The sequence below is a fragment of the Xiphophorus couchianus genome, chromosome 12 (genome assembly GCF_001444195.1).
Source record: "Xiphophorus couchianus chromosome 12, X_couchianus-1.0, whole genome shotgun sequence".
Taxonomy (NCBI): domain Eukaryota; kingdom Metazoa; phylum Chordata; class Actinopteri; order Cyprinodontiformes; family Poeciliidae; genus Xiphophorus; species Xiphophorus couchianus.
Window position 1 is genome coordinate 20,725,592 of NC_040239.1, and position 25,423 is coordinate 20,751,014.

At 39.5% G+C, this 25,423-nt stretch overlaps 3 protein-coding genes and 2 non-coding genes across 6 annotated transcripts; 1 reads left to right on the top strand and 4 right to left on the bottom strand.

Moving 5' to 3' along the window:
* The first annotated feature begins 59 nt into the window (after nt 1-59).
* LOC114154459 (uncharacterized) lies at nt 60-6,960 on the top strand. Its single transcript, XM_028033559.1, has 3 exons — nt 60-2,640; nt 3,020-3,692; nt 5,863-6,960. Exons 2-3 carry the CDS (start codon nt 3,026-3,028, stop codon nt 6,540-6,542), a joined length of 1,347 nt encoding a protein of 448 aa, XP_027889360.1. The 5' UTR covers nt 60-2,640; nt 3,020-3,025; the 3' UTR covers nt 6,543-6,960.
* trnaf-gaa (transfer RNA phenylalanine (anticodon GAA)) lies at nt 2,253-2,325 on the bottom strand. Its single transcript has one exon. It is a non-coding gene; the product is annotated as a tRNA-Phe (tRNA).
* Nucleotides 4,800-4,873, bottom strand: trnai-aau (transfer RNA isoleucine (anticodon AAU)). Its single transcript has one exon. It is a non-coding gene; the product is annotated as a tRNA-Ile (tRNA).
* A 147-nt stretch (nt 6,961-7,107) lies between the features above and the next one.
* skic3 (SKI3 subunit of superkiller complex) lies at nt 7,108-21,531 on the bottom strand. 2 transcript variants are annotated; one of them, XM_028033950.1, is made up of 41 exons: nt 21,449-21,531; nt 20,963-21,052; nt 20,724-20,867; nt 20,492-20,583; nt 19,847-19,922; nt 19,596-19,742; nt 19,359-19,457; nt 19,141-19,249; nt 18,280-18,420; nt 18,089-18,187; nt 17,765-17,889; nt 17,055-17,141; nt 16,760-16,863; nt 16,537-16,663; nt 16,173-16,352; nt 15,959-16,083; nt 15,635-15,885; nt 15,452-15,554; nt 15,169-15,351; nt 14,647-14,791; nt 14,489-14,567; nt 14,188-14,249; nt 14,038-14,094; nt 13,873-13,941; nt 12,939-13,013; nt 12,592-12,733; nt 12,380-12,473; nt 12,205-12,282; nt 11,976-12,100; nt 11,779-11,902; nt 11,206-11,430; nt 10,680-10,752; nt 10,492-10,545; nt 10,239-10,350; nt 9,963-10,091; nt 9,760-9,884; nt 9,472-9,636; nt 8,634-8,786; nt 7,997-8,127; nt 7,430-7,559; nt 7,108-7,311 (listed from the first exon to the last, which is right to left on the bottom strand). In XM_028033950.1, exons 2-41 carry the CDS (start codon nt 21,050-21,052, stop codon nt 7,231-7,233), a joined length of 4,710 nt encoding a protein of 1,569 aa, XP_027889751.1. In that variant the 5' UTR covers nt 21,449-21,531; the 3' UTR covers nt 7,108-7,230. The 2 variants fall into 2 exon arrangements, with proteins under 2 accessions (XP_027889751.1, XP_027889752.1); XM_028033951.1 differs by lacking the exon at nt 21,449-21,531 and having other exon boundaries at nt 20,963-21,071.
* A 204-nt stretch (nt 21,532-21,735) lies between these two features.
* Nucleotides 21,736-25,285, bottom strand: arsk (arylsulfatase family, member K). The gene is made up of 8 exons (XM_028033960.1): nt 25,019-25,285; nt 24,739-24,868; nt 24,486-24,645; nt 24,099-24,381; nt 23,827-23,998; nt 22,889-23,113; nt 22,589-22,804; nt 21,736-22,481 (listed from the first exon to the last, which is right to left on the bottom strand). The coding sequence occupies exons 1-8, from the start codon at nt 25,115-25,117 to the stop codon at nt 22,192-22,194; spliced, it is 1,575 nt and encodes a 524-aa protein (XP_027889761.1). The 5' UTR covers nt 25,118-25,285; the 3' UTR covers nt 21,736-22,191.
* Nucleotides 25,286-25,423: the final 138 nt, after the last annotated feature.

The window sequence follows — 25,423 nt, forward strand, 5'->3', positions numbered from 1 at the left end:
AACAGTGACAAAAACTACTGAGAGAGGTCTGTAAACGACTACAACTATATGTGCTTTGATATATTTCAAAGTATAGTTTTAAAATATATATATATTTATTTGCAACATGCAATTGTAGCAATGTCACTGTAGCCCATTTCTGAGTCCTAACAGCAGCTGTGATGCCCTTGAAACAGCTGTGCATGTCATTTTGCTCCAAACCAGAGCATCACCACAATTTTACACTTGACTGTAATTCATTTTTTTTCTCAGATAAGATCATTTTGGATGCTTTATAACCTCCCTTGCATAAAAAGCTCATGGGCATAATTGATTTGCTACCTCTCTGAACTGGTGAGCCTGCTATTTCAATTAGCATCACCAGCAGATCCGTTTTTAATGTGTTTATCTTATTAACATCATCTGCAGATATGTTGGCTTGCTGCCATTTAGCTCAGAGCAACACTTTGCCCAAGTACAACCCTCAAGTCACTGTTCGAGTGGCTGTTCAGTGTGAGTCATGCATTAGCCACATAACAAGCTGACCCCTTCCCAAACACATGCTGCAACAAGGCTTTCTAGTTCACACGATTCCATTGGTTAGCATCATCTCTGACCAGCGTCATGTTTGGTTACATCTAGGCCAGAGCATGTCGGTTTTACTCTGAGGCTAATTTAAGTTTCGTTTTGTTTACCTGTTAGTTGACTTCTGGTAAAAACCTGAATTTGCTATAGGGGCGTCAGAAAAAACTCACAGAAATGTTTGACACGTTTCCGATTTTATTTTGCAAAAACAAACAAAACATTTTACCATATGTCATTTAACTTTTGACATCACAATTATAAGCTAATTTGTGTTGGTGCTTATAAATAATCATGTTGGTGATCATCAACTAAGTGGTATGAAGGGAGACGGTTTATGAAGCAGAGAACAAAATCTCAAACAATTTGAACAATAAAATGTTAAAAACAAGGTTTTTATACTTCGCTCTTCCTATTCCGCTGATTCTATTTGAGTTGCCATGTCTGTCTGGTTGAACGTACAAATATTCTCAGTATAAAACGCCTGAGCCTGAGTTTAATCATTGAGCTCAAAGTGATTTATGCTTGTTGTATAAATGAAATGTCATTAGGTGTTTGCATCTAGTGCTGAATTGTCCAGGGGGAAACCATAATGTGACAGGATGCAAAATATGGGATTGGTTTCAGTAATTTATCCTGGAGAGGATGTCTTATCAGCTGCACAACACAGCCTGAATAAATGCAATCAGGCATGACAAAGTCCTCCTAAATAGCTTTAGTACAATCCTTTTTTTTTTTTTTGAAGACCTACATTAGAAAAGGGTCAAATCCAAGATTAAGATCCATAATGTGTGTCATGTCCTAATGTTTCCCATCACTTTAGTGAATCTGAAGGCCAGTGCAGCAGCCTCCTCACACACTCCCACGATGATTCAGTCAACGCTCAGTTCATTCCACAGGGTGGCACCTCTCTGTGATGACAGCACATTAACTCTTGACCAATGGTCACGCATGTGCCATAAAATAAATGAAAATGCAGAGAAAGTAGGTCACTGCCATTACTCCTGGCTCTAACTGACCACAGGGATGCTACAGCGGCGAGCTTAGACTGACTCAGCAGAAAATAAAAACAATTAAGTGTCCTCTCTGATATTAGACCCTGCACATTATATCTATATACAATGTATCTCGGGGACATGACTGAAACCCATGTTTTAATTCAGCGTTGTGATTAGGTGAATCATGCTTTCTGCAGGGACCGGTGGGATAGTTTCAGACAGACGAGCCAGGCCCTCTGTGGCCAATCAGATGGGCTGAACTGCATCAGGATCTGCAGCTGCTCAAACAGGCATGAAACAAAGATCACTGCTGGCAACTTGCTGTCATTACTGTACAAACATATACAAGCAGTATGTCGTTTGCGTTAAACGTAAAGGGAGTAAAGAAACAGCAGAAAGAGAGCTTTGTGGAAGGAAAAGAGACTCATCATTATTTCTTTACCCCTCAATACTGCTGTTGTAGTCTGTGTAAATGAGAACATTAGAATTTTGTTTATTTAAAATGTATGTGGAAAGAAAAAAAGATAAATGATCCTTAAACTATCGAAAATGGAACAGAAAAAAGTTAAGTATTTATCAGTCCTATAAGTCACTTTTAGAAGAGAAGTGATTTCTTTTTTCACTAAGCAGTAAGATAAGATAGTAAGATATTTCCGATGATTATTAAAACACAATAATATAAAAAACCACTTCTGCCGAAACCCGGGATCGAACCAGGGACCTTTAGATCTTCAGTCTAACGCTCTCCCAACTGAGCTATTTCGGCGACGTGCCCATGATCCGCTCACGCCAAATAAAAGGGATTCATATGTCTTATTAGTGCTGGAAAACATATAAGACATAATTAATGTCTGTTGTCAGAAGACGTGCCAAAGACGACACTTCTCTGCCACATATGCAACTTTTTGCCGACTACAAGCAGCAGGCACACATGTAACTTTGTCATTATTAGACCCTCCCCCCTCCTTTGAGTCAGCAGTTTACACACGGGGATGGTGGGATTATTTTCAGTTCTTTTAAATCGAAACTAACAGAACCGAAAGTAAATGTTTGGTTGACAGACTGCGACTTAAAACAGACGGTAAGTTCACATAGATAAAGAAAATGTTTCATTTGAGAGTTTTGTAAAGGACTGAGATTGGCTAAAACGTTGCAGACACCGGAATTTATTTTTTACTATCTACCGAAGAAACAATAATAATGTATGTTATTATTGTATGACAGCTGGGCCATGGAGGGTAGGAGTAGTAGAGAAACTTAAGAGGTAGTAAATGGGCTACGTTTGCAACAACTATTCTCTTACTTACCTTGTATAATATAAACAGGCTTCTCCTTCAATATTATGAGGAAGCAACTCTGTACAAAGTGTGTTCTTTATAGCTTGACAACAGTTTTGACTGTGTCATCCCTGAAAAACAACAATTGCTCTTTAACTTTCTTGTACTCAATACTTTAAACAGGTCACAATGTCAGTTCAGTTCTCTGGATGGGAGGTGGTGGACGATGGCGCCTGCTTTCCTGGCGTGATGTTGGCGCCGGCACAGAAGCCTCAGAACAAGGGCATCTACAAAATGTTTCACGGAACCAGCATTGCCAGCGCACGGGCCATCGTCGCTGGTGGATTCCAGCCGTCGTCTGGTGGCATGCTGGGAAAGGGCGTGTACATGAGCAGGGATGTGAAGAAGGCCTCTAACTATCCTTATCGAAGTACCTCTAGTAACCGTGTGATTTTAGAGCTGCGTGTCCGTGTAGGCCGTGTCAAACGCATAGACAAGGACAACCACCCTTTGCAGCACACCTGGAGCAGTAATGGCTACAACACCGCTTGGGTACCCCCCAACTGTGGTATGAAATCTGTGCCCAGCGGCCTGGAGGAGGACTGTGTGTTTGACCCTAAAAGGGTGACAGTTGTGGGCGTCGCAAAAGCACCAACCACCGCAATAGAAAAGGAGCTTCAGCAGCTTCTCGCCAAAGCGTCTAAACAACCCAAGGGAAAGGGTGGTCACCGTAAAGATGTTTGTTCCCTGTGCAAGAGGAAGACCCAACAAGGAGCTCATCACATCAAGCAGAAGTGCTGGACGTGTGGTCAAGACATCTGTATTCTCACGTCCAAGCACTTCTGTCAAAGGAAACCTTGAGAGAAGCTGTGGGAAGAAAGGAAACATGAAGTTGAATGACAGTAGAATCAATCTGGATGATTACTATTGCTATGAATAGGCTGACAATAAAAGACTTATTAAAATGATCTGAAACCTGTCAGTCTTACTGAAAACCAGTCATACTTATTTTTAATATGATCAAATCTGAAAAATAGACTGATTTTTGTTTTTATGAGATCCTCACTTCATTAAGATTTCAATCTAAATCTATATTTAGAGAATAATTACAGTGATGTAAAGACATCTACTGCTAAATATGAACTTCAACAAGTGACAAAATAATAACAAAAAATAATAAATTTGCTTGTAGCTTATTGACAGACATATATTCTGTCTTCCTTCTGCTGACTGTCATCCCTCTTCTCTCTAAGATACTCACACATCTTTATCTGCTCAGTGTAATACAAGCAAAGTGGATATGTGCAATACGAGTTAAATTTAGTTAAATGACAGAAAAGATGTGCTTATTTCTTTTGACTACTTGTGAAGTCATTCCTATGACCACATTAATTATAAAATATTTTCTTAACAAACATTTATCTTGAAAATTTCCTCACAGCATCCAGCTTTCCACTGCTGGATTTGTATAAATAATACAAATAGTTTAGCACTAGGATTTTGGCTTTTTCTCCAAAAATTGCTATGAATTGTTATGTTAAAAACATTAATGCTTCACAATTGTTTCTGTACTAATAAAAATCCCAGATGACATGCCTATAGTTCACATTTAGCCCCTATTTACTTTTAATAAAAAAGTAAATAGGGGCTAAATCCAGTGACTAATTCCAACATATCTGAAAATAGTCCAACTGTGTGCAATTTCATTTGATGAAACTGCACACTATAAGACTCACATGGAGCATTAAAAGTCTAATTGCACACTATTTTATTTTATGAAATTACAAAATAATTTCAAAAAACGTGTGCATAGTGTGCAACTTCATCTAATGAAGCTGCTCACTATACTAGACTCCAGCAACCTCCAGTGTATAAATATGGAAAATGCAGAAGTGCTGCTCTTCTTCAACGGAATGAAATAGTCCGTCCGACAAAATCCCCCTCGAAGTCATAAAACAAACAGTGGCCCGTACGGGGATCGAACCCGCGACCTTGGCGTTATTAGCACCACGCTCTAACCAACTGAGCTAACCGGCCATGTAAAACCAGCTCGTGATTCCATGCATGTCATCAAACTGTATGTGTTAGGTTTTTACTGGTAAATGGAAACTTGGGAGGCGGTGTAACTCCACTAGATATGATTACAAGACGAGCGAAAGTGAAAGGTATCCAACTCTCAGTGAACTGACAGCTTTCTCAACGACGGTAAGTTTTAAACCTGACAGAAAGACAGCATGCAGGCTAATGGACTTGGACAGATACTTGTAGTGACTAAAAGATACAACAGCAGTGAGTTTGTAGAGTTTATGTGCAACGATGAAATGTAGCTGACGCAGTTTGTCATTTTGTAAGCCGGTTGGATTTCACTTCCTTATTGCAAAGACCTACAGCATGTGTTCACTTATCAGTTTAGCTTTTCACCGACGTTTTACTTGATTATATTGTATGTTTTTATTCATGGCTCTGCTTTACAAAGACTTAAAAGAAATGGCCACGCCTGAAACACTACGAGCCTCTCACATTTATTGAAAAACATAGCGGTTAAAGACACTCCTTTTTCATAGATTTAAAGACCAATAACACATTTTTGGTATTAAACTAAATGTAGCAATAAATCAGGCATAGCATTATGACCAGGTCACTAATGCTGTGTTGATCCCACCTTCTGTTTCCAAGCGTGCCGTGGCCTGCTGAAGCAACAGCAGGTATTGTGGGTTAACAGAGGAACATTAATGGATACCTAAACTGTTCTGTCATGATTTGACCTCTAACCATCATAATTAGACCCTTATCAAACTTGCTTATGTATTCCCCCTGCTTGAACACATCAACTTTGACAACTAAATATTCCCTTTTGTCTTGATATATCCCACCTACAAAGTGCCATGGTCAACATTTTATAACGTTATTCCTAAATTCAGCATCTTAAAACAGATGACAGCAAAGCGTTGACATTCAGCCTGTCATGATTATTTATTCCTTTCACAGGTGCTGATACGATCAGAACGTGACGCTCCAACGCTACTGAGGCAGGATGTCACTGCAGTTCTTTGGCTGGGAGGTGACCTATGACGATGACTCTCCTCGTCTGGAGCTGGGGGCCTCACAAGAACCCAAAGACCGGGGCGTCTACACCATGTACCATGGCACCACTGTTGCCAATGCGCGTCTCATCATTGCTAATGGCTTTCGGCAGTCAACCAAGGGCATGCTGGGGAACGGTGTGTATGTGAGTCGTGACAGAAAGAAGGCAGAACGTTATCCTCTGAACATCAGCGCTCCAGATCGTGTGGTGCTGAAGCTCCATGTGCGCGTTGGCCGCGTCAAACGCATAGACAAGGACAACCATCCGATGCAGTACACCTGGAGCAGTAATGGCTACGACACAGCTTGGGTACCCCCCAACTGTGGCATGAAAGCTGTGCCCAGCGGTCTAGAGGAGGACTGTGTGTTTGACCCAAGCAAAATAACGGTTGTGGACATTGCTAAGGCTCCAAACTCAGATCTGGAGCCACTTAAACAGCATGTTGCCAACAGTCTCGGAAAGCCCAAAGTTGCAGTTGGCAGTGGGGGTGTTGCAGCTGATTGTTCACTGTGCAACAGGAAACTACGGCAGAATTCTGCACATGTCCCGCAAGCATGCTGGGGATGTGGGCAAAACATTTGCACGCTAATGACCAAACATGTCTGTTCAGTCAGGATTTAAGAGGAACTTTAATCTGATGGGCTTGATTCAATTAATCAAGTGAAGTGCAGGGAAACAAACTGAATGTAACTTAGGACAACAGATGTTTCTCAGGATACAACTGATGTGTTGTAATGTGCATCAACTTACGCCAAACTCTAAGATGATTTTACTGTTATATTCTATTTTATATGAAATAGTTTTAATAGGGTCATGTGTTGGTGTCAGTAGAAGACAATCTATGACGAGCAAAATGTCTTTATTTCATGATTGCATGTTGTTTGGACAAACAAAAACAAACTGATTTCATAGTCATAATGTGAAAAATAAAATAAATGACCTACCCAGTCCTTCTTGTTATTTGGTTGTTGTGTTATATTATTGTAAATGTATTTTACTTTAAGTATGTCTCATTGTTTAAATTGTGCTTTATTGCGAACCAATTTTGTCCCGTCAGTTAATACTTGCGACGTTATTACTAAAAATCCAAAATAAAGTATTCTAAAAAAAAATAAAATTAAAAAAATAAAATAATGTAAATAAATCAATAATTTGGATTTCAGATTCATCATGCCTTACATTCTTCTTTTTTTTTTTTTTTTACATTTGTCAGCAGCATCCAAAAAGGTTCAGTTGGTTGTACTGGAGAAAAGCAGAAATTAGCTTTTCTGCTAATCGCACTACATGCAAAGTGATTCGGATGCAAAATTCATGATGAGGAAGATGTTAGTTCTGTGTAAAAATCCAACAACCTTTGATTTCCATTCATTTTGGCATGTTGCAGAAGAACCTGCACAGAGAACAGACAACATGCTTACTATCAAAGCTTTGGTAAAGGTACAATTCAAAATCAAGACCCTGTTCTAGTGTCCTTGTATGGATAAGGTGTTTTTTTTTTTTTAACTCACATTAAGGAGTTCTTGATCATTTTTGGCATGCAAGTGTCTGAGGAGGTACCAACTCGCCACCTGCACCACCGTTACTGGGAAATCATCAGATGAAACATAAACGGACCTCTCCAGCAAACGCCTCGTTTCCCTGCAGAACACAAGCAAAATGTATCCATACTGAAGTTTCTTGGAGATTTAACAATCACTATTCTTACTAAAGTGTTGGTAAAAGGAAAGAAAAAGAAAAACACGCAAAAAAAGTGGCAGTGGACAGAGGTGGAGATGTGATGTCATTTTAAGATTTTCAGCAACTCCTCAACTCGGCGTAACCATAACCATCAATCCTGAGATTATTTAGAGCATGTTTCTGTCTAGGCAGAAAGTTTTTCATGATACTCGCTAACCAACATCCTGCCAAGACAGATGGTTGCATAAATCTAAAACTTTATAAATAGTATTCAATCACTTCTGATCATAAACTACCCATAAATATGTGATAAAATCACCTAGTAGAACATTCCAGAAAATTCAAAAGTTCTAGTACAGCTCCTACTTCAGTGGAAACGACCCGGGACAAGTTCTTACCTTGCAGTCATCTTGGTCACATATTGGAGCAAGGCCTGGAAGAGGAGGGCCATGGGAGAAGAGCCCAGCTTCAAAACCTCCGTAGTGGCTTCCATAACAAGATCCTTCCACTCATTTCCAGGAACTCCAGCCTGAGAAATAAACCAGATTATTTTTCTACATATCAAAAGGTTGTTTTCTATATGTATTCATGTTAATATTCTAATCACATTTAACTTATTCGTAGTATGTAATATAAATGAAAGGACTGAGATTCACAACAGAAAATGCTGGCCTGAAATTGAGGTTTTATTTTTGTCGCAAATTACTGTTAGTGTATTTTTGTCATGTCGGAAACTGCAGCAAAAATTGCATTTGCTCAAAAAATTATTCTAACTGAAATTATTTTAAAAAAGCTAATTTATCATTTGTAATACCAGCAAACAGTCATTTTCTGTTTTCTCCCTGCAGCCTGTGCTTTTCATCTCCCCACTTGAGAGAACCGTACATTAGAATCAGCTCCGTCTTTAGCAGTGTAAGTTTCTGTTACCAAACCGTTACCTTTAAAACATTGTACAAACATTATGTGCCATCTTAAACATTGTCACTGGTGAAAATTAGAAACATTTATGATCTGGGTTTGTGCTCACAGACTTACCATGCAGGGTCCAAGAGCCAGCAGAGCCAGTCGGAGGAGGCTGGCAATCTGGAAGCTGTGTGCGCCCAGCTGCAGGGCAAGCTGTAGGCTCTGTCTGTAAGCCATCACAGCCTGGACCAGGAGGCCCTGGCTACGGTACACCTCAGCCAGCCACTAAAGAGAAGGAGAGCAAATGTCTGTTGATTTATCGATGAGTAAACTCTGTTTTTACAAATCCGAATGGGAAATCTATCCCTGCTGCAAATTTTGGCTGCATATTTATAGCGTTCCATCTAGCATGCAGTCAAGCTCCACAGAGCTCTGCTAATGAGCCAATATCGGAGCTAAAGAAGAGTTGCAGGTCATCTGCGTTTGAGGACTGGACTTTGAGTCCACCGCTCCATGTTGAATATATAAACAGACCACTGTTTTAACAGCACTACAGCTGGTTTAAAAGTCAATTCTGTAACAATTTTGCGTTAGTTTTGTCTTAAAAGTAAAACAGTTTTAAACAGTAACTGCTTTTACACAGGAAAGCTAAATAAATATTCTTTTAAATATAATTAATTGCAACTTAATAAAAAGGAAACTTGGAAATGATGTTAATGATGGTATTTTTAAACACATAATTTCTCTGTAATTGATAAATCAAAAGCAACTCGTGCATGTCATGAACTACTTCTTAGTTCAAAGAGAAAGATCGGTATAGGTGGGTTGAAGACTTAGAAAAACCACATATGAGCTGCGGAGCCCTAATTGGTGCAGTACTTGTTTTACTGCATGGATATAGAGAGGAAAGAAAGAGTGGTTTGTTACTGCATTTAATTTGTACCACCGTTCTGTAATGATAGTCACGTACATGCCACGCTCCAAGGTTGGTGGGGTTCATCATTATGACTTTGTTTAGCTGCTCCAAGACCTGCTCTGTAAGGACGGTACCACCATCGGCCATGAGGAGGCGCTGGCACTGAACCTGCGTCAGTGACAACATCACTGCTGGCTGCTCGGGGGACACATTGAGAACCTGGAATAAACAAATGAAATAAGCCAACCACTGCAGGTTTGTTGCATCATTTCCCTGTTTTTCATTGCAAAAAAAAAAAAAGTTTTAGATGTGCGTAATAAATAAAGAGCATTTATATTCCACCTGCGTGCAGAGAGCCTCTGCTTGCTCCAGCTGTCCTTGTTGCATGAGACCAGACACAGCCTGCTGTAACACCCAGCCTTCCAGAGCCTGGGTTAGGGGGCGCTCCATCTCCTCCACGCTACGCACTAGAAAGCAGAAATGGGTCAGCCTCACATGCAATAGACATAAAGCAACCAGAGAAGTTAAAGGAGACCAATATGCACCTTTCTCAGAAACCACAGACATCAGAGTGTGTTCCAATGAGTGTCGGCAAGGAGCAGAGCCAGAAAGATAACAGGAGGTGTTTTCAGTGTGACAGGCTGCCATTAATCCAGCCCATGTTGCTGGATCATCTAAAGAAAAAAAACAAACAAACATCGGCATGTTCTAAACAAGTAAAGATATTAAAATAAAAGCCTTTATTTTTGCATTATTATTTTCAGTAGAACATTGTGAATATGGTTTGTATTCAACATAGTTTAGAAGGTTTGTGTGGGTACCAGGGCAGAGCAGGACAGCTTTCTGCATGGTCTTCAGTGCATTCCTGTGAGGATCCTCTCCAGTGTGTCTCCCACAAGCCACTTGGTTCACGCCGCTGAACAACAGCGCCCTCTGAAGGCACAAAAACACATGCACTTTTACTGGAGAAACATGCAAAATCGACAGAGAAAGGTGTTTTTGTCATAACAGAAGATAGAAGAAAGTAATGACCAATAAAGAAACAAAAAAGTAAATAAATCATCAGGCTTTTACCTTCCCTTGAGTCATACTAAAGAGACAGGCAATGTGGCCAGCTACTGCGCCCCCCTGTAAGACAAAGAACCCAAAAATTATATAAAAAGCACATGTCTTGGATTATTACTGTTATTTAGATGACATTGCCTGGTTACATTAATGTCTGTCATTAGGGATTTGTTTTGTCTGGGTATGCAGAGGTTTACCTGAGCCTTTCTGGGGTAGTATTGAGGTATCACTCTGGACAGAAGTGCCCAAAGGGAGGGATTTCCAGGATTACTGAAACAAGAATAAAATACAAATGAAAGAAAGAAAGTAAAAAATAAAATAACTTGACCCTATCTCAGACACCCTTTTGGATCCAGGCATTCAATTGAACTTGTTTTAGTCATTATAATACAGGAAAGAAGCATTAAAAAAAGGCAACCAAGCTAACATCTACACACATGTCAATCTGTTGTCTGCAGGTAATGATAGAGTATTATTTGAGTCAGTTCATATTAAAACCAAAGACACAATCTTGTGTCCCAATAACACATGTAAACGAGTCTTCTCAGATCAAATCCTAATCTTATAAAAGTTTCTAAATGCAGCTCTGTACTCAATTATGCTGACTTCTCATTCCATCTCCCTACATTTGATCAGTTCTTCACAAAAATGTATGTAAAAGACTGAACTGAAATCCCTCTGTATTTTCTAAAGTAAAGCAGTAAAGTGGACCCAGCAGCATACCTGTGAACAGCTCTGGAAGCCTCTCTTTGCACTGAACTGTAGTTGCCCTGAAGGGCTAGCAAAGAGCAGGTGAGCAGACATCGCTGCTCTACAACCCCCCCTGAGGCAGACCCTTGCTTTAGCAGCTCAGTCAGGGCAGCTGCAGCTAGTGTGGCGTCGCTGTGCACCAATCCCAGCGCGCACAAGCAAAGCAGAGACTCTGAGATGGGCTCCTTTAACACCGAGCTGCCGACACAAAGACGAGAAATCACTTACATGTTTTGGAAACTTTGACAGCAAAAATTTAACAGTTTCAAATCAAAACCAAGAAGGAACAAAATAAACACACACTTTCTATTTTCAAATTCCAACACCAAGAGAACGATTACAAGGAATGACCCTATTGTGATAAATAAATAAATTGACTATTTGCTGATATTCCAACTTATTGAGATGCACACTGCTAAAGGATGCCTATAACAACATGGTGGATTAAATAAGAGCATTGGATATGGATGAAATCGCTGAATCTAAAGCTGAATCAAAAACAAACATTAAAAAAAATGTTTTGACAGAAAAACCTTTTGGCCTTACCATTTGAAAAGCAGCGTCTTTGCTGAGTCTAGGTTGCCCTGTTGGTGCTGCAGCAGGGCCAGAGCAGTAAGTATGTAAGCCTTCTCCTTCTCATTGGAGGTCACAGCCAAGGCTCGCTCATACACTACCACAGACACAGAAACTCACTCGGTTTGGCATGCAAAAACAAAGCAAAGACTCTTTTCCACTGCTCATACCACTAATGCTTTCGGGGTAGAGTCCTGCCCTGAAGTAGGCCAAAGCCAGCCCTACCAGGTCACTGAGGTCCTGCAGCGGAGTGGACTTATAAACCTGGACTGCTTCGTCCCACTGGCCCGAGTTGCTGCAAATAGGACATTTCTTTATAGAGTCGTTGAAGCTCACAGAATGTGCCTAGTTTATAGACGGATAACCGGAGTTCATCATAACGATAAGCCAAATGGTTACCATAAAGCACGAGCACAGCTGCCAAGTGAGAAGACCAACACTTCTGAAGAGGACGAGGACTGAAGAAGTTCAACAGCTCTGGAGGAAGGATAAGAATTAGGGAAATAGGTGTCAAGTTATTAATTTATGTGAAAAATGTACCCAATATGCCTTTATTAATCACTGTAATTCACACCTTTGATATGCTTGTAAGGCCTGCCTCTTCAGTTGCAGATGTTCGTTAAGGTAACCCAGCATAATAAAGGCGTCTGGGTCAGACTGTATTCGTTCTAAATGTGAAAGAAATTTAATTCAAAATAATCAGTCTTAAGTCATAGCAAATTTTAAAAAAATAAATAAAAAAATCTCTAGACTCTTTGAACTGCCCCACATTAATAAACTCTGTACCTGTGTACTTGCAGAGTGCTACATGAGCAGCTGAGATGGCATTCATTTGCACAATGTTGTAGCGGTACAGGTCACTGTCCCTGTTGCTCTTATCCAGAAGCGTGGAACAAACCCAGTAGGCGTAACCTTTGACTCCTTCCATCTGAGAGAGGAAAATATTACGTTTTGGAGACAATGGACACAGACAATGAGCAGTCTAAAATAATAGGAAAACTTCAGCATTCCTAGTGAAGAAAAGCATTAAGCTCAGAGCCAAAATGTCTGTGGAGTTAGAAAGGTGAAGCAAAGATTACTATCTGGCTAATGAGTGGGTTTCAGAGCGGTGGAGGCTTTGAGCTGTCACCCACATGTGTGCTGAGTTCAGTGGTGTGCCTGAAAAGATCCATAGTGTCGTAGCTTCCCACGCGTTCTGCGATCAGCGCCTGGTGGGGATGACAGAAACAGCAAACTATAATTAACATGAAAAAAAAACAAAGAGTTGAAAAGTGTCACAGCCCTTAGCATGGAGAGGGTGCCAATTATGAAAATAAAATTACCTCATTACCACTGTCTTGTGTTGGGTACCAAGTAAAAGGTGTATATGTTTATGTTCTATAGTGTGGATTATTGCATGCTGACAGGATCAGAAAAGTAACGCATTAAAATTTGTATTTTTATTCAAAGCTTTTTTCCACCCAGAGTTGAGAAACTAAGGCTGAGCTACATGCAACTCTAAATAACAATAATAAAGTCAGCTACCAGACCTTCACAGGGAAAGTGAGTTTTGTTTGTGAGCCTAAAGATTCTCATAAAAGAAATATTTTACCCATAACTGGCACTCTTTCTAAAATAAGACAAGACAAAATCAAGGAAGGAACAACAGAAATCTGGGTACTTGATGTAGGACACTAATAAGGAATAACATCTTGGCAGTTATATTAATGCAGTCCAGAAAATGCTTCACGATTGAAAAGGGAACTGTTTAGGTTCAACCTGAGCAAAAGTGAGACTTCCAGCTTCTTCCATTCACTCCAACTATGTTTTACACAAACTGCTCCTTGCTTTACTAGTTTTCTGGTGACAGATTTGTTGGGAGAGAAGGGAGAGTTCAGGTACCTATCAGAGGAACGACGCTGACCAGAACCACAAGATATTACAATATCTACCTCAATGTATCTGGGAATTTTGACTTTTTTTCCACCACAAGCTTTTAAGCGCTCGATTGACTTTGAACATGAGGACGGAAATGACAATTGTGAGATACAAACCAAAACACAACAGAAAAGGAAAACATGAAAGTACCTGTCCAAGCCAGCAGTTGACATACAGTGGCTCCAAAGACTGTGCAATTTTGAAGGCTTCATGTGCAAGCTAAGACAAGAAATGCACAGCTGAGTAAAAATGTCAACCACCAATAATGAAAATAATCCCCAACATATTAACATGTAAAGAAAGTGACGACAGCACCTCTATGTTGTCCTTTTTTAAATACAGCGTACCAAGGTTCGTCCATGCAACAACATTCTATATGAAAACCAAAAAGGTCGCATGAAAACAAAATAAAATCAATGAATATCTGACTTTAACTAGTCAGGAATATAAGTTTGCAGTTCATACGTTTGGCTCAACTTCTATGGACTTGATGAAGCAATGCTGAGCCAAAGCATAGCTCTCCAGACCTGATGTGGTAAAACAGAAATATTTTACTTTTTTTGACATATAGCGACAAAAAGAATAGAGGAAAAATATGAGCTTTTCCAATATGCTTAAAATGATTTATCTATTGTAATAAATGACATGTAACGTTTCATTTTAGAAGGTAAAAAAAACAAAAAAACAATCAGAATCAGGAGTAAAAATCAAAGCCCTTTGCTCAAAAATGATGGCAAATGTATTAATCTATTTTACAAAGTCCTACCTCTGGACATGGAAATTACCCCCAAGGCATTCCAGTAGCTGTAGTTCCCACTGTCCATCTTGATAGCTTTTTTCAAGCACTGGTAGCAAATATAAAATATAAAGACAATGTGGTAATGATCAGTCCCTGGAATAAAAAAAATAAAAAATTTTAATTACCTGTTGTGCCTTCTCTAGGTTCAAAGAGTTTTGGTGTTCATCTGTAGAGCGGGGTGAGTTTGTGGCCTGGTGGTAATAATTTAGCCCCAAGTCATACCAAAGGCTGGCAACCTCAGGCATCAGCTTCAAAGCATGGGCATAACACCTGAGACATGAAAAAATAAGTGCGACAGCTTTCTTCCTCTGATATTTTAAAGTATTTATGTCATTACATATCATAGTGACTTGATTTCTCTTGAACCTTTCTACATATTCTGATGATACAAACCCAAACTTCAGGTGTTCTTTATGAATTCTATGTCACAAAGCTACACAATATAATATAGCACAATTTAAGAAAAAATCATATAAGGCTTTCGATTTTTGTACAAATGAAGCTTAAAAAAGTGTTGTGCATTTATATTTGTCCCCCTTCACTCCTATACCCCTGACAAAAATCCAGTGCAGAAGTCTTCAGAAGTCACTTAATCAAAGTAAACCTGTTTGAGGGTAGCGTAATGTATGGATAACACCTTGTAGTACCTCTCGCCAGCTTTGAGAGTCTGAGCTTGGTTCAACATGTGATCCTGTGTGCTGGAGTCAAATCCAGACAGCAAGGTTGGCACCACAACCTGAGCCCTGCTTGGCGAAACAACTCTGACAGCGGTGCACGCATCTCCCAGCAGCTTCCACAAACAAGACAGGTCTGGTCGCAGCTGCACAGCTCTGAATGGAGCAGAAATGTGAATGAACAAACAAGGTCGCCTACAGAGCAGAGTGAGTATAGTATTAAAGTTCTGGAGATTAAATGTTTCCTGGTTATTGCCTAAAGAGGTTGTGTATGGATTGTTGAATGAGGTCAATGGCGCCTCCATCTCTGCAGTCCTCCATTAAACTCTTTGCCAAAGACAACTGACACTCCCCAAGGCCTTAACAACAAATCAGATAAGTTGTCAGAAATTGTCAAAAAGGTGTGACAATCAATTATTCTCTGAAGCCAAATGTGCACCTTTCAGAGCAGGAACATAGTCCTGCTGTGTTGTGATTTGCAAATACTCATCCACGGCCTCCTTGAACTTTCCCAGAGTCTGTTTGATGGCAGCTGCCTGGTAGACACTGTAGATGGAGCTGGGCTGGAGCTGATGTGCTTTGCCGAAGGCCTTCAGAGCTGCTGTGAAGCTCCGTCGGTTGAGGTAGGCCTCACCTAAACATTCCCAACAAACCCAGTCCTCAGGATCTGCCCTCAAAGCAGCCTGCAAGCTTTAAAACATCAGCAGAAGTAAAACATCTGAATTAGAGTCCTAAATCTTTAGTTCAAATTTAAGATTCTTACTCCGCTGTGGCTTGTTGGTGTTCTCCGATCTTCAGGTAGTACAGGCCTCGTCTCATCCAGGCCCACTTAGCTGAGCCCGGTGTGGCTTTCTCTGTCACTGACTCAAGGATTGTCAATGCACTGTCCTGTGACATGACAGGGTTGAAGGAGAACTAGAAGGTTTTTCCAATGCTAAATGCAAACAGTACAAGTAACTTCCTGAAAAGATACTGACCATATCTCCCTGCCCCATGCTGAGATCCACCAAAGCAGCTCCAGATTCGGCATCGCCACTGTTTAACTGGAAAGCCTTCCTGTAGCACCCCTGTGCACGAGCGATGTCATTTGCCACCTCCCGGTAATAATGGCCAAGGTAGCGAAATGCACAGCCAAGATGTGGATCTAACTTTGCTGCCTGAAATGGACAAATGAAGCGCAAACTTGAACATCGTACAGCTTTGCCATAAAACTGGTATGATCTGAAAACCCTTCAACATGAATCTTGAAGCCATACAATTTAGAGAACTTAAAAGAATACGCATTGTTCCATCTAAAGCAGTCTCACCCTTCAATTCTCCATCCAACGTAATCATACCAACCTTTAACAAGTGTGTGTGAGTTTTACTCCGGTCTTTACGGGTCTCTGAGCCCATATCCCAATAAAGTTTTCCAAGGAAGAAGAAGTACTCTCCGCTGTCTGGGGTCTGCTTTGTAGCCTGTAAGAAGCTAAACATCACGAGAAATATGAAGAGAAATGACCAATGTTTGTGTGAACTGCCTTCCTGATATGTTAATTTGTATTTATTTATTCCTTTTTTTTACCTCTGCTCTGCTAGCTGAAGCTGACCTTCAGCTAAATGTGCCAGTCCTCTCAGAGCCAATCCCTGGGGCAGGTTTGGGTTGGAGACTTCCAGCTCTGACAAGAGCTGTTAGAAATAAATCATGTCAACAGCATAGCTCTCTGTTTGGGCTAATATTGGTTTCCAGCAAGAGTTATCATTATTTTAGCATAGTCTGAATTATTGAGTTGATATTTATCTAATGAAATACTGCACTTTTTCTGGTCATTGTAAGATAACATCCCACTGATATAAATCAGGGGGGAAAAGTTTTCAACCTTGAGTGATTGATCAATCTGTCCTTTGTTGAGGTATGCACGTCCTTTCAGGGCTAACAGAACCGGATCTTTTTCAGCCTCAGTAATCTAAAAAAAAAAAGAAAAACAATTAGAAGTGCTAAAAGCACATACATACATACATATATATATATATATATATATATATATATATATATACAGTACAGACCAAAAGTTTGGACACAACTGTGTGTCCAAACTTTTGGTCTGTACTCAAAACAGACCAAATCTTTTGGTCTGAACTGTATATACTGTATATGCATAACAATTTCCCACAATAATTCTTTTCTATACTTTCTTTATTATCTGTTGAACATTTTATAGAAGATACTTTATTTAAAAACAAATGCGCATAAAATATAAATGTTATTTTAGCATCTAGCAAGAAAATAACCTTACAAATAAGCTCTAAAATACATGTAGAACATAGCTAAAAAAATTAGTTAAGTAATCACACACAGTCATTTATGCTCCCTTCTTCCTCAGCAAAATACAAAATTATGCAGAAAACAAAGAAGTTGTGTGGCAAATATTCATAGATGACAGGATTATGAAACATGTCACAACATTATAACATGTTATATATTTATCTAGAAATGTCTATTTCCCTGGGGTGTTTTATATTAAAACTAGGTTTGAAGCCAGAATTCATGTGATATATATATCATATGTAAAAGCATGAATCAGAAAACCTGTGAGAATGTTTCCAAAGCCTGACTGGCAGCCTGCTCTCCTTCACTTCTCACTAAAGCCTCCAGCTTCAGTCGAAGGAGTTTGTCTCGCAGCTCCTTATCTTCAGAAGTACAAACATTTAGGCCTAAAAGAATGAAATAAACCAAGATATTGTATAATTTTAGCACACAAGCACCTTGTTTGAACTTCATCTGAAGTCTCACTCTGACTAGAACCCATAATAACCACTGACAGATGAAGAAGTAAGAGCATTCATAACCCAGATACAATGAGATTTTTAGTCAGGTTAACTTAGCACCACCAACAACAAACATAAAACACACCTTGTGAGCATGAAGCAGCGCTGTCGGAGTGTCTGTGTATTTTAAACTGAGCTTCAGCCAGGCTGTGCCATCCCACTGCTGAGCTCACTGTCTTTACTCCTAATAAAACAGAATAAATGGCTTAAGGACAATTATAAGTACTGTAAACAACAACTGCATAAATAGGAGAATGCGCTAATGTGAAAACTAACCTTTTTCCAGGTCATCAACAGCTTCTTTATACCTTCCCTCCAAAAGAGCCTTGGTACCGAGACCTAAGTGACCCAATCCACTGTTGGGGGCCATTTCCAGGAGTCGGGAAAAACAGCTGACTGCATCCTCATCCATGTTATCTTTAAAAGGAAAACAAACATTTAATCAGGTTAGCCATTTCATTTAACCTTTACATAACCCAATTAGAGAAGACATTTCCTACATATAAACTTAGGAAATTTAAAATGTCCTAACTTGTAGCAGAACACAAAGGGATTTTGAATTCAAAATTTTACATTTTTAATTCAAAATCCCTTTGTGTTCTGCTACTAGTGGAGAATTTATTGATATGATACTAAATAAACAAGCGAATGTAAGGACTGGAAAACATAAAGATGATGGAGGAGACTGACAAATTTGTTAAATGACAAAAATAACAATAATATGTTTTTAGCCATCTCTAAAAAACATACTGAAGTCATAATAAAGTAATAATAACATCTCAGAATGATCTGGACAGAGTCCTGACATGAGTCTAAGAATCTGTGAAGGGGTTTAAAAATTTATGTGGCAGTGAAACGTCTTTCCATCCTCAAAGACTTTAAGGGTATGAGAAAGGATAAATTATCAAAATACATTAAAGATATGCCCATCTCACAAACACAATTAATCGCTGGATTAAAAATAAGTTTATATTTAAATTTGCTTGCTTCAACTGTGACTCCCCCCCAAAAATTTGATTTTGTTTTTAATGAATGATTGCACCGTTTCTGAAGGAAACACTTTGATTTCCTGAAATAGTTACTCCATGTGCCAATAAAAAGCATGTAATGAGCATGTGTAAGACAACAGTAGCTTACTTGTTTTGAGATAGTGGCTGCAAAGGACCTCTAGAGGATAGGTTTGGTTTGGGTACACAGACGACATGGACTGACAAGCCTCTTTCATTTTGCTTTCTTCGTGTGGCAGCTGCAGTAAAAGCAGATTTATAGTGGAAAGGTCCTTTCGTGAAAAACACTGCGAATACGTACGTACTTTAAATGTCAAAAAGAGGCTGGCACAAGAGAGGGTCACTTACTTTCGAAAGACATTTAATGTAATCAGCCGAGAGCTTCTTGTGCTCCTCTCCAGGCACAGGCTCAGTGAGAATCATGGCCTTCTCAAATGCCGTTATCAACTGATAAAATGAAACACAGCAGGCGCATGTAAACAACTTAAACTTGCTGTAAATTCCCAAGATTACATTAAATACATATTACAGTGTTTTGACAATTACACACAGCTGAGCAGATGCCAACATGTGAGGTAAGCTTACATGCTGTTGAGTCTCGTTGTCCTGCTCCTCATCACTGATGCAGTCAGAGAGGAGATGGGTCATCTTTTGCAATAACTGCACTAACTCCTTCTTGTCCACACCCTCTTCCTCCTTCAGCTGGACGAGCTGGAGCCAAACCTTAGCCAGCTGCACACACAACGCATGAAAAATTAAATTTATGGTGTGGAAAAATACATATTAGTTAGTTGTTTTAACCAAACCTGCATGCTAGACATTTGAAATGCACACACCTTCAAATATTCCCTGTCAGACTGATAAATATCTGACAGCTTTTTGATCATGTCATAGCTTTTAGTTTTATCCGTCCTGTGAACAGAGAGAGCATAAAAGACAGAAATTTGCATTTACACAACAAAGAATATAAAAAAAACATAGTTATACAATACAAACATCTGCAAAAATTAGTATGAATTTTCAAGAACTTATTTCTCAGTGTTTCAGCACTCTGCTCTTTATGAGAATCCTACAAGTATGAGATGCCGATGATGCCTGGTCAGCTACTGGTTATCAAAAACCTGCAGTCAGCTGCTTGAAGCTTGTGGTTTTAAAACAGGGTCATCATAATAAAATTAATAAGTGGCACACCCTCAGTTTTTGTGTCATATTTCTGTTTTTTGTGACCAGAAATATTTCCAGACAACCAAATTCAAAATTTGTCCATGTAGGTAGGAACAATTCAGCAGTCAGTGAGCAGCAATAGGTGAGGGAGGGGCTGTCTGTTCTGCATGCTCTAAAAAATATACAGAGATAACTGTGGTCACTCCAGCACTACTATTAAGAGTAGTTTAATAACAGCAGAAAAGGTTTAGTGTATTATTTTAGTAGTTTTAAAGCTGAATTAAACACATATTATATTATATACACACATTACTTACTTTGCATAAAGCTCCACAAGCTTCTGGTAGACACTAGGCAGCTCATCTTTGAAATCCCACTGATCAGTATTTTCATAAAGATTTGCTAAACCCTGCAAATATACACATTACTGAAATCATTAAAAGTAGCACAATGCAAAACACTCCGTGTGAACATAACTTGTATAAGGCTCCATGGTTACAGGGTTGGGGATCCAAGTTCTAGATGAAGACACCTGAAGATAAAACTCACCTGCCAGGCCAGCAGCTGCTCAGGCTCCAGCTCCACCGCTTTCCTATAGGCTGCTTGTGACTGATCGGGTTGTTCCAGTTCACTGGCCGCCTTGCCGATGAACACCCAGGCATTGTAATTGTTCTTTTCAAGTTTCAGAACAGCCTGAAACCACATTTAGGAGGTAAAAATCAGCTTTAGCACCCATCTTCCTCCCAGTGGGTGGACTCCATTAGCTATTGGGAACCAGAGCAATTTACCTTGCAGTGCTTTAAGACTTCTTTGAACTCTTTGTTGTTAATGGCCTCTCTGGCACTTTTCAGAGCGGCTTTCACTTCTTTATTGGACATCTTTAGGAGGCAGACATTTACAGTGAACACTGGAAGAATGCTACAAAGCAGTTTCCAACTATTAGCAACAAGCTACAAGTTGGATAGTTAACATACCACCCACTGAAATTAGACCAATTAGACCAAATAACACCAAATTCAGGCTAACTATGTGCTGCATTTTATTGGGGCTGTGAAACGGCAAATAAATCGTCTATTTTAAAGGCCGATAAAGTGAGTTTTGGGTTATTTAAGCTCTAAGGAGACAGATGTTCCAGCCATAGTTAACAGCAGCCAAATAGGATTAATTTAAATAAAAACCCGGCGCTTATTTTAAGATGTACAACTGGCTTGGTTGAGCTGAAAACAGCTGTAAACTATACAGTTATATAAAAAATCTTTGCATAAAAAGCTTACTGTTTACAGACGAATCCAGGGCTCGCACGAATGAGACGGAAGTAATACCTGCAGCGTGGCGGATTTTTCAAAATAAGATGATTTGTGATTTGACGCAAAAACAAACTATTTAAACTTTGTGTAGAGCAAGGGATGTCAAGGGTGGAAGCAATTATCCAGGTTTAAAGATGAATTAAATTGAATCAAGTGATGTTATCCTGAACAGATGGACTTTATGGGGCCATAAACAGCATTGGGTGGCCCTAATTTAAGATGTTTGTCACCCACCAGTCACCACAGCAGCAACATTTTAAATAACCCAATTTTATTGTTTGCATGTTCTGCATTTGTCATCCTTAGTTTTATTTACTCAAATGCCAACAATTCAATTGACCATACCACACAATTTGCTTTACTTGACTTTAATACGCCTCACCTTGTTTATTAAAGAGCAGGGAGTAAAGTGCCTTGCAGAACTATCCGTACCTCCTGATTTTTTTTTTTTTTTTTAATCTTACTGCTTTTAATTTTACAACCACAAATGTCAGTACATTTTATAGGTGATTTCAAACAACAAAGAGGCAGAACATTAGAGTGAAATAGAAGAAAAGACAATTGCCTGACACCAATCTGGATACCTGTGTAGATCATAATTAGAAATACAATAGAAAAAGCCATTTATGTGTCATTTGCCCGACTGGTGCAAATGACACATAAAACAAAAGGTTAAAGTAATTTTGCAGCTTAAAACATTTAACATCGCTTTAGATACAAAATGTTCTTGAAGAGCCATGAAGCCATGTATCAATGGCTTTTTCATTGGCCAGGATGTCCTTTTGCCAGTCTATGTGCCACCTGAGGTTAGCAATGACCTCAGTATAGTTTCTCCCCAAACTATCCCGCCATGCAGCAAACCTGTTTTTATTGTAGAGATGGACAGCCGAAGAGACTTTTGGATAATCTACAATGCTGCGCAACAGTTTGTCCAGTTGAGCCTGAACGTCTGGGAATCTGAGAACCACATTGTGCAGCTCATCCTTGTCCACTGTGACATCTGCAAAAAAAAAAAGGATACAGAAGGGGCATTCAAAATCGTTGTGAGTTTTTCTAAAGGTATTTATGAGAAGTAAGGGAAATAGTTTGCATGGCTAAAAAACTCACTGAAAAGTTGCGGGGGCACACTGATTCCGTCTGCATAGGCAATGTATTTCCAATGTCCAACCCTAAGCATATATGTAGAGGCATTGGCATTGCAGCCATGATATTCACTCAATACCCACTCTGGGTGTTCGTTCTTGGACACATTTCTGGATGTGGATATCAATGGCAGGACAGAGTGGCCACTTAAATTCCCCACAGCTGAGATACCAGCAATCTCTGTAAAGCAAACAAAGAGTTCAAACGCTGAAAATGTACGTCTGCTATTGGCTAAACTTAAAACAGGTTTTTCTTCTTTCCTACCAAGCACAGTGGGATAGAGATCAACCAAGGACACAAGCTGGTGGACCTGCAGCCCAGACTTTAGCCCAGGGCCCATGATGAGCAGGGGGACACGAGAACTGCCTTCGAACATTGACATCTTATAGAACTGCCGGTGCTCCATGGCTAGCTCTCCATGGTCGGCTGTGAATATCAAAACAGTGTTGGCCAGCAGGCCTTTCTCCCTCAGAGCTGAAATCACCTGACCTGAAGAGACAAAAGGGGTGGAGAACATGTAACGGTGATCAGACTCTGACATCTGGAGAATGTTTCACAATATCTGTAATATCTGTTGGTAAGACAATAAATTAAAAAGTTCTTTAAAAAAAGTAAATATATTTTCCCTTTTGCAGGCCACAATGCCACAGTTGTTGCTGCTGCACCTATTCCTACAACACTTTTTTCTTCCACTTAACTTTCAATGAACATGGCTGGATAAAGACCTCTGGGAACAACCAGCTTCTTAAGAAATGTTCTTTTGTGACTTTCTCTCCTTGTGGAGGGTGTCAATGACTGCTTTTGGACATCTGCAAGACCTACTGACCTTTAAAGACCATTTAGAGGCTCTTCTTAGAATTAGCTGATTATTAACATTATTATTGACTGTTTAACTTTTAAGTAAGTTAAATACATTTAGACACTGATCTGTTGGTTTTCATTTTTCTGCAGTGTTGACATATTTCACTGTTTGTGTAATGAATCAGTGGAGTATATGAGTATCACAGTCTGAAATAACTGACAAAAAAAGAGATGCACTTGATATGTACCTGTAAATGCTTTCATGAATAAATAGGAATACTCTTGTCTTCAATTCTATTGGAATCAGGTTTTCTTTTTTTATGTGCCCTGTACTCCTTACCAAGCTATAATGTGTCAATAATCTTACTCCAGTTTCTTCCAAACTCTTTCTCTCAACTAACCCAGCATGGCATCTGCTTCCGCACACATGGCAAAGTAGAAGGTCCGAATGTTTTTGATTTCCTCCTCAGTGAAGTCGCTGCTGCAGTTTTTGGTGAAGGTGGAGTAGTAGTCAACAGGATGCATGGCAGCCATAGGCAGCCATTTAGGAACAGAGACAAGCTCAGGAGACACCTGTGAACACGGAAAACAAAAATTATTTAGTGAAGTGGTGCGAAGTAATCAAGGTGTAAAATAATGATGATAAATAAAGAACAACAATAAAAACGAATGCCTTTGTGAGCCAGTACGGCGAGCTACGGAAAGTGGATCCTCCAGCTGTAGGACCCAGAGATTCAGTTCTATAGGGATGAGGCAGATTGAGGCCGAGATAAAGAGCAAAAGGTTCATTTGAAATGGCAGCTGTTTGGCGGATCCACTGAGCAGCTTTATCTGTGTTCTTCCAGTCTTTCTCCATAATTCTTCTGGTTGACATGTTGCCAATAAGCTGGACAACAGGTCGGCCTTCCTGGCGAAGAAGGAACTGGACATCTCGAGTCCACGCCTCGACGCGATTACTGCAGTGCATAGAAAAAAAATAAATCAATAAAATCTATGGGTAACGACACTTTTATCTGACAATCAGGTCTGACAGAAAAGCCTACCATTGTCTCTTACCCACCTGACTGAGTGACTCCCTGAGGTGTAATCCAGCTTTCCCAGCATCTTCGTACGATATCCGTTCCTCTCCAGCAAATCCATCCATGTGGTTGAGTTTGCATCCAAGCACTTGTAGTTGTTCCAAGACTGACTGAGGTGAACATACTGACCACTCCACATTGCTGCAGAAAAGGGTCAGGAAATTAATCAGATATCTCTTCGTTTGAATATCATGGAAAAGTATTATTATTATTATTATTAATAACTAAATGTACCTGCTCTTGAAGGGCAGCAGATGGGCGAGTTTGTGTAAGTATTGAGGAAAGTAGAGCCCAGCTCCCGGAGGTAATTTATATACGGGAGCCGCACAACTTTGCTGCCTGGTTCAAATGATAGTCGACCATCCTGAAACAAACACAAACACATAAGTACCAAGTTTTGATATGAAATAAATACGTAAATAAAAAATGAGGGTGACCTAATTCAGCCTAAATTACAGAATGTCACTGTTCATGACGCAAAACATCAAACTTGTAATAAACAAATCATACTTACAAATGCGTCACTCATCACCATAACAATGTTTGGTCTGGTAACGTTCTGGCTGCTTTCACCACAGCTTTGGAGGAAGAAAATAAAAGCCAATAAAAACATTTTATCCCTTCTATTAAAAACCTATAAAACAATGCATTTGAAATAACACATTTGCCATAAAGTGATTAAATTAATCGGCGCAGAAATTAAAACTTTTTCCTTGTGGAGATTGCCCACCGAAGAGATTCACATCCGGGTGAAGTTTTCAAAATAAGAGTTTTCTTAAGATTAATTTTCCAGTAATGGCACTTGAGTGTAATAGGCTTGGGGGATTAAATAAACGAGGGAAAGTAAAACAAGAATAACACAACTATGCACCATTTACTACCTTTAATATTTAAAAAAAAATAAAAGTAGCTGTTACAA

Bases quoted from the DNA above. Each gene is read 5' to 3' on its own strand.
- LOC114154459 (XM_028033559.1), top strand. From the start codon at position 3,026: ATGTCAGTTCAGTTCTCTGGATGGGAGGTGGTGGACGATGGCGCCTGC. The intron at 3,693-5,862 runs CTTGAGAGAAGC...TCCAACGCTACT, and splicing joins GCACTTCTGTCAAAGGAAAC to GAGGCAGGATGTCACTGCAG.
- skic3 (XM_028033950.1), bottom strand. From the start codon at position 21,052: ATGTCCAATAAAGAAGTGAAAGCCGCTCTGAAAAGTGCCAGAGAGGCC. The intron at 15,352-15,451 runs GCAATAACCAGG...TGCTCCATTCAG, and splicing joins TCCATACACAACCTCTTTAG to AGCTGTGCAGCTGCGACCAG. The intron at 11,431-11,778 runs GTAAGGCCAAAA...TTGTGTCGGCAG, and splicing joins AAGACGCTGCTTTTCAAATG to CTCGGTGTTAAAGGAGCCCA.
- arsk (XM_028033960.1), bottom strand. From the start codon at position 25,117: ATGTTTTTATTGGCTTTTATTTTCTTCCTCCAAAGCTGTGGTGAAAGC. The intron at 24,646-24,738 runs GTACATTTAGTT...CCTTTTCTGCAG, and splicing joins CTGCTGCCCTTCAAGAGCAG to CAATGTGGAGTGGTCAGTAT. The intron at 24,382-24,485 runs GTGGGTAAGAGA...TATGCACTGCAG, and splicing joins TCAGGGAGTCACTCAGTCAG to TAATCGCGTCGAGGCGTGGA.